This window comes from Nymphaea colorata, chromosome 2 (assembly GCF_008831285.2).
Source record: "Nymphaea colorata isolate Beijing-Zhang1983 chromosome 2, ASM883128v2, whole genome shotgun sequence".
NCBI classification, from domain to species: Eukaryota; Viridiplantae; Streptophyta; class Magnoliopsida; order Nymphaeales; family Nymphaeaceae; genus Nymphaea; species Nymphaea colorata.
Genome location: NC_045139.1, coordinates 35,108,321 through 35,120,426, shown reverse-complemented (window position 1 = coordinate 35,120,426; position 12,106 = coordinate 35,108,321). Strand labels below are relative to the sequence as shown.

General features: G+C 39.4%; 1 protein-coding gene across 1 annotated transcript; it reads right to left on the bottom strand.

Moving 5' to 3' along the window:
- Positions 1–281: 281 nt before the first annotated feature.
- LOC116248216 (mitochondrial phosphate carrier protein 3, mitochondrial-like) lies at positions 282–4,844 on the bottom strand. The gene is made up of 6 exons (XM_031620876.2): positions 4,318–4,844; positions 3,186–3,547; positions 3,053–3,096; positions 1,131–1,345; positions 925–1,049; positions 282–816 (listed from the first exon to the last, which is right to left on the bottom strand). Exons 1-6 carry the CDS (start codon positions 4,627–4,629, stop codon positions 756–758), a joined length of 1,119 nt encoding a protein of 372 aa, XP_031476736.1. The 5' UTR covers positions 4,630–4,844; the 3' UTR covers positions 282–755.
- Between the last annotated feature and the right edge of the window lie 7,262 nt (positions 4,845–12,106).

Below are 12,106 nucleotides of genomic sequence, written 5' to 3'. Positions count from 1 at the left end.
ACAAATCACAATTGGTTCCTCGCAACGAACACACCCCCGGACAATGACAATGTGCTTCATCTTTACGCGAACAGCGAATCAAGTTTTCTAACTGAACCAGCGGAGGCCTTGTCCAGGGAGATTCCCACGCAACGATTGGCCCACAATTCTGGCCAATAGAAAAGAGATTGGGTAGCCCACAGCCACTCATTTTTTGTTTTGATTTCCTTGCCCTTCTGACATCACCTTGCGGGCATAAAACTAGCCACAAATGACAAAGACACACTTTGAGAATGAGGTCATCACAAGAAGATACCGACGCTGAATATCACCAGCAATTTTCACAGTAACAATATTCGGAAAATAGTGCAATTGTGAAGGGGTTCAACAGTAGAGGCCCAAGAATTATTACAGCATAGGAAAAGGCAATTCTATGAGGAAAAACAAACCAACCAACTACAGACAACATAACCAGCTACATGTACTTTTAACCCAAAAAAATACATCGCCTCTCTTCCCCCTCTCAAGGAGATTACACCAAGGGAGGGAACCTCCTAAAATTGCAGAAGCATCTGAGGTACCCTCCTACACTGTCGTCGGGAGGTTTAATCAGCCACCTCTGTTTATGAAGGATGAGATCAAAACCACCCTTGCAACAAATGCAAAAATATGTATGGTTCGATGAAAAAATTACAGTTTAGTGTCAGATGTCTAGAAATTATTACTCTTCGCAACACTTGCTTTGTATCGTTCTGATCAATGAAATCTAGTTGATCTCACATCTTTGCAAGTTCTTTGGCAGGGGCAGCAGCAGGAGCAACACCACCAGTAGTTGGCCTACAAAGTACAATTTGGCTTAGGTAAACACAACTATGAATAAAGACAATTTCTGGACCAAAAAAATCAAAAAACAGTGTAGTGCTTCTGTGGCAGTTCGGAACTTACAGGCCAACAAAAACCTTGAAAGCGTCATAAATCCCCCACTGAGCACCAGTTAGTGTTCCAATCATGACAATACGCAAAGGGAGACCACGAGTAAACAGACCCCATATCCCGAGCTTCTTCACCGCCTGAGGAATAATCCCATAACACATTAGTTGAGATAAGAAAAAAAAATCCACACAGAATCACAAGCTAAAAAGAAGACTCACATCCCCAACTGTTGCTCCTTTAGCATTGTTGAGGAAGGAAACAAGATTGTCAGCAGGATGTGAAACAATAGCGCAGAAAACACCAGCAACATAACCACCAGCAAAGCTAACTCCAAGTTGAAATGACTTGGTGCATTGATCTTTGGGGACTGGAATAGCATACTTATAGAACATCTCCACAATGGTTTCAAAAGAAGCAAACTTCATCATGGTATCTGCAACAAAAGTAATCTTTTGTAAGAACAAAAAAGCCAAATATTATCGGAAACATAATCAAATTCAATAGCCAGGTTTTGTACAGAATTCAGAAATCCAAATAGATACACAGCAATAATGTTAGAGAATCTCTTCAAAGAAGATATAAACTTATGTTGTTAAAGCTTTCCAAGGTTTCTGATCCAACACTACAATAAACATGTTATGCAAGCATAAGCAGCAACCATGTAATAAAGAATGGGTGCAATTCATAGGAGAGGGAAATGAAACTTCCAGAACAAAAAACAAGAAACGATCACACATAAAAACAGAGTCGGCAGAAAAAATCGCCACTAGATAAATACATCAAGCCTATACTTCATTTATGACATTACGAGGCAACATATGATAGTCAACAATGCAAACAATAAACGATATCAAACAGTAATAAAGGTCATGCTACTAGCTCTCCAAATTCTTTGTGATTAGAACCAAACACAGCATCTGTCTCCAGCCACAAATATGCAAGTCCACTTCATTTCCTAGTTTCTTTCGAACCCGTATTTTGTAAACCACCATTAACTGATTAAAAGTTGGTAGCTTGCAAGCCATAGTCTCAAGTTCCTACAACAACAGAATGAACACAAAGAAAACATAAACTTCTAGAGCTAATCTCTGAAAACTGGGTGCTTTGATCACCATGCAGCTTTAAGTTCATAATGCACCTGCCTGTGTCCATCTCTAGGAGATTGACAATCTTAGAGAATGGAGAATGATGAACTCAGAGGAAAAAAAGCCTGCTGTATATAAAGGAATTTTCATTGTTTAAGTTTACTTGTATCTCTCGAAACCCAGAATATCTGGATTGTTTTTCAACATACCACATCATTTATTTCAAGTATCAACAATAAACACTATCCTAAACACTAATTAGACAAAATGAAGCAGTACCAAGCTAAAGAAGTTTTCTCATTTAGGACTTGTTGGAACCGAATATTGGAAACAGATATTACGTGATGAGCAAGAGGTGCCTACAGAAATATTAAGGTCTACCAACCAAACTTGTTTCCTTGAAACAGGTTGGTCTTATGGCTGTAATCTACTCACCTGAGAAAGTTAGGACATCAAATGATTTCTTGAAAGACTATACACGTGACTACATGGAAAATTTGCAAGACCACTGTGTTCCCATTTCCCAAGAATGCTGCCAAGTGGAGTCAGCAATTGATCCTAATGTTCAATCGTTTTGCAACACACAGTTGATCAGGACTCAAGTTTGGGAAATAATTGAAGTGACTATTTATGATCCTCAACCATGTACATAGTAAAAGAGAAATAAACGGTTATAACAATTAAATGATAAACGTGAGTCAACTTAAAATTATTATCAAAACCCAATGTACAGCAAGCAATAGTAATCACTGCTCCAAGAAGCAGCCCAAAACAAGCAGATGCTAAAAGCATAATGTTGCCTAGGAAACTCAACCCAGAGTAACAACAACCTGGAAAAAAGTGACGATGCCTAGAGGACAGCCTCAGCTAGCACAATCAAATGAACCAAAATAGGTACAAGAGTTACTATTTCTGTCCACTATGAAGCCCAACCTCTTTCTACCAATCCAAAATAGAAGAAAAGGGAAATTGCTTATCTTTACATTCTTAGAAGATCTCCAATAATTCCAACAGTCTAAATAACACACAAGAAAATAAAAGAGGATTATACTCACAAGGAATCTGCCGGCCCCAAAGAGGAACAAGACCCTTGTAAAGCCTGCCAGCATTCAAAACAAGAATCAGAATAGTTGGCAAGAGTTCACACAACAAGCACAAGCCTTGAACCAGATGAATAAATAAACTCACCCAAGTGCACCTTCAGATTTAACGAACTTGGGAAACCCGTCTGCCAATCCTCTGGCAAATCCTGGCTGAGTCTGAACACGGACTTTCACTGCCTCCATCGGGCAAAGTGCAACATCAGCAATCACCTCAGCAGATGCAGATCCAGCAAGGTATATCAATGTCTTGTATTTTGCAGCATATTCAGGTCCCGCAATATCAGAATAGTATTTCTTGAAGAACTCATAGAAACCAAATTTGCAGGCACCCTGAGCGCTGTACCCAAGCAGCGTGGGCACCCAGCCCCTGAAGAACCCCCTGAGACCTTGCTCTCTAAGCAGCACACCGAAACCCGAAGTGATACTCTTGTACTTTGCAGGATCAATCTGAAATTTTACACAAAGGCTCAATAAAATCGTAACCGTTGGGGGACAAACCAAAACTTTCCACATGATCGAGGCAAACACATAGAGACAAGGGTGTAAGCCACGAGAAACATTAGTCATGAAACACAAATTGACAAATATACTCTCTCTCTGTGTAAGTTTCCGGCTAAATATGTAAGCGCATAGACAACAACCAGATGCAAACAGAGTTCATAAATTACAGGTTAACTAAACGACAATACGGAGTTGTCCAAAATATTCATGATTTATGATTTTCTTTTCGAATTTGACCTTATATGAAGATTGTTTATGTATTTTGCTTAGAAGGAATTTACTTTCCGTCTATCCAATCGCAACAAAGCACAAACAACTAGGCATTCAAGCGATTCCGAAAATAACGGCATTTTTTCATACTTATAAGTTCAACAAACTAATTTTCATTAGAAAATTAACAGATTCTGTTTCCAATCAAGGTTCCAGATGAAATGATAGGTCAGAAAGAGGGTTCCGGTCTAGAACTCGCCGGAAACGAAAATCGGGACTGTCCAAGGGCTAGAAAAGATAAGATAGAGTGCTTCACAGTCGAAGAAGCGACAAGCTCTCAAAACAATCCCAAATCAACAAGAATCAACCAAAAACCCACGGCATGCTACAAGTCATCGAGATCTAGCCAACTAGAATAGAGAACAGAGAAAAGAGAACCAACTATCGATCTAACAATTGAAAGAAAAAATATCCCTACGATTACAAAAGGGAAAGCAAAATGTTACCTGCATATTGCACTTAACAAGATCGAGAGGAGTGACGGCCATGTGAGTAAGGCCACAGCTGAGGATACCTCCGGCGGTGCACGCGGCATAGAAAGCCGGCGAGTACATCGCAATTTTGCCAGGCTCGCTGGGGGCGGGGACGACGAAAGATCCGACCGCAGGCGACGAGGGCGCCTTCGCGGCCGACATCGAAGACGACATCAGGGGCGACGAGAGGGCTGGGTTGTCTAGAGCCCTGAGGGAGGAAAAGGCCGGTGATGAGTAAAGGAAGCTAGGGAGCAAAGATTGCCGGGCGTTCTCTGGGACAGCCATGGCGACGGAGATCGAAATCGAACGAAACAAGGATCCGCGGGACTTAGGGTTTTAAAGGACAGGGAAGAGAAAGGAGGAAGCAGAAGAAGAGGTGAGCGAAAATGGGTGCGAGAGACACAGAGCGCGTTTCTCTCCCCCTTCGCCACTCGGCTTTTTCACCCACTCTTTCCCGACTGATCGGCCGACGCGACGACTGCGATTTCCGTGGAGCGCCTCCCGGTCCCTTAAAAACTAGGGCTCCATTGAAAAATGCCCCTGGCTTGCACGAAATATCACAAATGTCCCTTTCTGCGCTTCTAGAAGCGTGCTAGTCCCGGTCCTCCCGGAACCAGAAGTGGACTCTCTCTTCGGCATGGTCGGGCAACGCCGTCATTAGGCTCGGATCGGTCGACATTGGTTTAGAAAGTTGACTCGACAATTTGGTTGGGTTAGGTTATAAAATTTTATATTAATTTTTTTTATAAATAAATGAATTAATTTTGTATTAATTAAAACTAAATAATATATAATATAAAAATATTTATCTATATTTATTTAAGTTTGTAGCATTTAATGATTCAAAAAATAATAAACTTCAGCAATGCACAACAAAAAAAAAAATGTAATTAGTTTAAGATCTTAGCCAACTCAAGCCCAAAGAAAAACATGGTTTTGGATACTTTGTATAGAACTTTAGGACGCACGTGGGTCTAGGGGCTGCTCAATCAGTCAAGCCAACTCGGGTTCAATTCAAACTTGATTAGTTTATAAACAACTCGAGCTTGAGTTTAAATTTATACTCAAACTGTAAATAAGTCAAGTTCGAGTTGTAAGAACTCGACTCATTTAAACTTGGCTTGGCTTGGCTCGACTACTTAAAATGTTCATAATAGTTGAATAGTTAAATGAGCTAACAAGTTAAACGAGTTAAACAAGTGAGCTGAGCTCAAGCACAACAGTGTATAGTTCAATTCAAGCTCGAACCGATTTGATGTAGTTGGACTCAACTCACATGCAAGCTAGGTGGGCCGATCTGGGATCTAATTCAATCGTTACATAAAGACCAAGCTTAAGGACTTATTGGGATTCAAATTCAGACGGAATCCGTCGAAAACCAAATCCCCACTTACTAAAATTTTGGCCTGAATTCAAATTTGAAGTTTGATATGGGCAAAAACCGAACAGTAAATTGGCATGATATAATTGATAAGATTTAGTATTGGCTGCTGTCCTCGCTCAATATTTTCTTCTAAGTTCCAATGAAATGGATCCGGTCAAGTCCTCCTGCTCACATTCTTATCTCCTCCTATTCAACACTTCTGTTTGGCCAATTTGTCAAAAATAAAAGGTCGTGTCTAACTTGACCTCCCATTTCTTGTCATCCCTGACGCTAGTTTAGGCATGTAAATGGACTGAAGTCCCCAATAAGAAAAGCTTCACATGTTTCAAGGAAACATTTTTAACAATTCATTTCAGATTTCTTTACTGCTGGGTTGAAAATGACGTTGGTCGGAGACCTAAAGATCTAAGCTATGAGAACAAGATTAAGGTTGTGTTTGATAGCCTTAGATATAATGTTTTGGAAGATCTTCAACTTAAACAAATAGAGGATCACAATAGCATGGATTTTAAATCCATGCTAAATGTTAAAAACCATAGATTTAAGATCAAATATGGGGTGATCTGACCTTAAATCTACGTATTGGAGATCCTTGGATTTCAAATCTTTCTCTTTTCTCCTCTCTCTACCTTCATGCAATCGGCAGTTGAAGTCAAACCCCCTTCATTCTTGAGATCCATAGATTTTAGCATTCTTATGAATACAAAATCTCTGATTCTCAAGTCTATAGTTTAATAAACCTCAGATTTACTTCACAAATTATATTTCAGATATGAAATTCAAAGCTATCAAATGCAAATTTAAAGTGTTTGTCAACTAAAGACCGTTTCCATTCTTTTAATTTTTCAATCAAACGACCAAGGTTCGTTCTCATGAAGCGAGCCGTACCTACCTGCCCCTTTTGTTTGACCAACTTGTTCCGACGAGGATGGCGAATTGGCAAATAGTTGCAGCGGGACGAGGGCAATATGGGGATGGGACTGTTCGTTCGAAAAGTGAGGAGGGGAATCTTCCGGGAATCCCAATTATGTGTTTTTGCTACCCTTCTTCTTCTTCTTCTTCTCCTCTCCCACCAAATTGCGTCGTTGACCGTCCAGCGTTCGCCCCCCCAAACGGTGGGCCCCACATGCGACGCTTTCCCTTCAATTATGTTGGAGCCGCGCGCCACCGCCCAAACTGGGCGGCCGCGAGATCCTGATCTTTTCGCTATCTAGTTCTGGAACTTTTGAGATCGTGATATTTGATGTTTTCACGGTAGGGTTTTCGTTCCGGAAAACGTGGAAGTCCCAAATTGTTGCGATCTTTTGATCGACTTCCCCGTTTGGCTTGGGAACTTTGAAGATAGCGAAATGATGGGTCCACAAGGGCGACGGCTTGGAGAACGAATGAAAAGGTGTAATGTTGGAAGAGGTCAAATTGAAGACTACTGAGTATTTGGGTCGATTTTTTTTATATGGTTTCATTTTTTAAAAATAAAAATAAAAATTTAGTAGTCATGGTTCAATGTTATTATAAAGGAACCACATATATAATAACTTCATCTTAAAGTTTAAATTAAGGATTAGTTAACCGTAGATTTCATTTTACTTTACGGTTTTAAAGGAGTCACAAACTAAAGAAAACAAGTAATAAAGCGGCAACAGAATTCCCAACTTGTTCTCATTTAATAAATGGCCATGGTTTCTGCGTTTTTTTCCAATTTAAGATTGGCAAAGAACTTCCCAAGAAATCTGCCGCTTAATGGGTGTACCATGTTCTGTAACCACAAGTATTTAATGAACATTATAGATATATTTGCTTACTTCCGATCTGAAGTGAGTTTCTTCCGACTTAAAGTGGATCTGATATATATAGTGCCGAAATTTACAAAGGGTCGATCAGATTAGCCTTGGAACCGAGATCAAGGCTATCAAACATGCCTATGACCATGAGCCCAAAGTGAACCTTGAGAAACGCAAGCAGTTGGGTCCAGCAGAACTAAGTTTCGGCGAGAATCCAGACATCCGGCCACATTCGAATCTAGCAACGCTTAATGTTATCTATTATATTTGTCTGTCTGTTATCTTATAAATCTTTTGTTATCTCATAAACATTATCTCATATTTATTTATTATTTCATACATATTTGTTGTCTTATGCACATACATATGCAATGTTTGAGCATGAAAGTAAATGTGCATATTAGTAGTAGGTAAGGGCGAGTTCGACTTGTTTAAGCTCAGCTTGTAACGAGTTTGAGCCGAGTCATTTACTTAACAAGTCGAGCTCAAGTTCACGAGTTGACTCGTTCAAATAATCAAGTTGAGTTTGAGCTCAACACATAACTGTCGAGTCGAGCTTGAGCCTCAATTGAGTTTGTCGAGCCTTAATCAAGTCTATATATTCAAACGAGTTTATGAGTTTGACAAGCCTTAATCGAGTCGAGCTCGAGCTCAACACGTAACTGCCGAGTCGAGCTCGAGTTGTTTCCGTCGAGCTATTCTTGAACTCGAGCTCGACTCGACTCGTGTTCACCCTTACTAGTAAAACCTAAGTTGGGGGTTTTGGTGGATCTATGGTACCACCTTTTGGTGGCGTAAGAAGGTAAATACATCGAAATGTTACGGTGGCTATAGAATTCAAAACATTGTGCCCCTTCAACGTGATTTTTCTTGCTGCTTTCTTGTCCTACGGTCCTTGAGACCATTAATAATTAACTTGGTCACCTTCCATATGATACTTGATTGAGAATTTCATCATTAATGGTGTAACAGTGTGCAGCTTTACTACTACACAAGTAGAAGGAAGGTACTAGCTTTGAGGTTTAATGCTATGAACAGTGCAGTAATAAGAAAACGAAAAAGAAGCGCATGTGGAGTTTTCAGTGACAAAGAATCAAACACAAACAGCTTTAATGAATTAGAGATTAACTTAACAAGATAATTCAGACAAGAGAAAAGCCTAACAAAAGAAAAACGTTACCTGCATATTGCACTTAACAAGATCGATCGGGGTGACGGCCGTGTGAGTGAGGCCAGTGCTGAAACCACCTGCCACGGTGGAGGCGGCGTAGAAAGCCGGCGAATACATAGCGATCTTGCCAGCGGGCTCGCTCGGGGCTGGGACGACGAAAGATCCGGCCGGGGACGACATCGAAGAAGACATCAGCGAAGATGCTGGGCCGGGGTTGTTGAGGGAGGAGAAGGCGGATGATGAGTAAAGGAAGCTAGGGAGGAAGGATTGCCGGCCGTTCTCCGGGAGAGCCATGGCGACGAATTGAAATCCAAGGTGAGGAAAGCAACCGGGAAAGTTGGGTTTTCAAAAAAAACGTGGGAGGAGGAAGAAGCAGACAAGAGGGAATATGCAAAAAGAGGGAAGCGAAGACTGCTACTTCTGTGGAGCGACTCCAATCCCTTAAATACTAGCCAATCCAGAATCGATCATTTGCAGTCGTTCCAGAAACTTGGGAGGCACGGTAGCCATGGCTTGCTCAGTACTTTCTTCTGAAAGCAATGGATCCGGTCAAGTCCTTCAGATGCCTCTGGTCAGTAACATGAGATGCGGCTCCCAACAGTTCACCTCTTCTTCTCTTCTTCAGTTTAGCAGGGGTCTGCGTCAAAACCCGAAAAGATTATCCATTCCCTTGCATTAGCGGCCAATTTGTCCAAGACAAAAGAGATAAAAAGTCGTGTAATCTAACCTATATCTCATTTTTCGTCATCTGTTAAATGGAGTACTCCCAAAGACGCCTAGAAAAGTTTATCACATGTCCAAGGTGTTTTTCTATATTATCTTTTTCATGGGTGATCTTGTACTGGATCGCAACCTTTAGGCAAAAATTTTTTGGTGAGAGAAGGTGAATTAAAGTTTTTAAATTTTGACACTTTTTAAAATTTTTATATAAAACAAATAAAATTTTCTAAAATTTAAATGTAAACTTTTTTTAAAAAAAAAACTACATTGGCTTTGCCCCTCAGTTGATAGATATATTGTATCTACTCAAATCTGGACGCAACCTAATATTCCAAAAAAAAAAAATGTATATGAAGGCATTGGAGTCTGGATTGTTAACCTCCGCATATCTAAAGATCCTCACCTTTCACATGGTCCTTCTAGGAACTTTGAAGATCGTGATGTTTGAGGTTCTGGCATGAAGGTCTTGTGCATGCCTTTAACTCAATTTAAATATTATGTGCAGTTACGCGTGATATAACAATATGCTACATATGAGTAGCAAATTTGAATATGTTCATCACATAATATGCTGTATAGAAGTAGTACACGGGGTTACTTTTAGTGATATGATGTCATGCAAGTTAATATTATATATACATATTGATTATTACGTACAGTCGACCGAGGGCGTGCTCGTCCGGTTCGTGACACAGAGTTAATGATCCGGTCTTATTCTGTGCTTCCTCTTGCGTGTTCATTTGTCTAACAATGCTTAATGAGACACGCATTTACTTGCTCCGATTATTATTAGGAGGAGAAGTATTCAAATAAGTGGATTGAGTTAGGGAAACTCATTGGATTCAAATCGGAAACCGTTTGTTATATCTAATACTTTTGGGATGTTGACATGATATTCAGATTCAGATTCGGGTTCACCGTCAAATCCGATCCACATTATAATATGTTAATTAAGAACCGACTTTCAAAATATATAAGCATTGAGTATAGGAAATTTTAATTGGTTATTAAGACTTATTATCCGAACGAGCATTCAGTTCAAGATTGAATCCAAATTTAATTGGATATCATTTCTTAAAACCATATCCGATACAATTTCTTAATCCAATATGAATATTTTTTTTATCGCCGGTTTGGTCAAATATTTAATTCAAATCCAAATCCTCCAATCAAGTCCCCCGGCAAAGGCAACAAAGTCGCGGCCTCTCAAACATCTAAGAAACGTGAGCAGTACTATTGAAAAAGTTAAAGGGGGTGAAAGGAATTGTCCCTTCTAAATCTAGGGAGGATTTGAAAATTTTAGAATTTCATGGCGTCATCACATATCATGAATAGTAGCTTAACTTAATAAAATGGGCTTTTAAAGGCTTGTTGGGGAACAGTAACACACTGTGACTACTGTTTTATGTATATACTCCAATTCTTATGGCAGGTTCATGGAAAGTCGTTTTCAAAATCTTCTTTGAACCTGTCCTAAACATTGGGTTGATTATTCAACAGAGTAACGCATTGTTGTTGTTCACAAACAACCCTTAATATCTTTTTTTTTTAATAATTTTTCCTCCTCCATTAGGAATAGAGATGTCAATATATCCGATTTGAATCAAATATCTGACCGAACTATTCGGAAAAAAATAGACATGGAAAAAATTTTAATATTCGATCGGATTGGGATTTATCCAATGAAATTTTATTCGATTCAGATTCGAATTCGGATATACATAAATATCTGATCGGATTCAAATACGAATATGGATTCAGATCAGATTTGTTCTTAAACAGATATTGTATATCTAATGCTCTTACATTTTGAAAATGTGCATAAATGTCCACTGGGTTTAGGATATTAGCATATTTTTAATCAAACTACAACGCTGTAGTTAACATAATTAATTTAGCTTAATCAATTTAATATAGTACTCTATGCTTGGGGATCTTGCTTTTGGACATGACGGGTCATTGTTCTTGGAAGTTCTTTAAATGATAAGACTTGTTTAATAGTAAGAAATGTAAGTAAACCACATGCTTTCTGCTAAGACCCAGTTGCCTAGCTAGTTAAACCAACAGATGGTAGGTTGCAAGTCACTGGTTTGATTCACGTGGGTGTCACATGTGCAAACGAAAGCATGTGTAAGCGCTTGGTTGCACCAAGCAATCGACTGAATCTTTCAATCCAAGTGCAGTTTTCTAGTAAAACAAACAAACAAACAAAAAAATTGCAATAATTGATCAAAACTAATCAAGTGTAGTTTTTTTTGTTTTTCTTAACTTGAAATTTGAAATGCAGTCAACTCTCAAACACAATTCTCTGCAACACCATATAGTCCACGAATAGATCCAAAGTTGAATCTGAATTTGGATTCATATTATCCAAATCCAAAGAGAAGATGAGGAGAGGAGACCCACATGCCCTAACATCAATCCCTCGTCTCTTAAAAATACTGCTTTCTATGCAACGAGTTACTACTTCTGCCGCGCTTCAACTTGCATGTCGATGGTCGCTCTTTTACAAAACAAAGTATTGATGCTCTAGAGATTTAAAACGGAAATTGGTTGTCTATCAATTCTTGCCCCGACTGTTGCGACAACTCCCCCGAGCACCATTCACTCGCCTCAAGGAAAACGGTGGTCCTGGTTTTTTAAGAGCACAATGGACAGTGACGGGACAATGTGGATCATAGGTTTCAGATAGGATTTGGATATGGT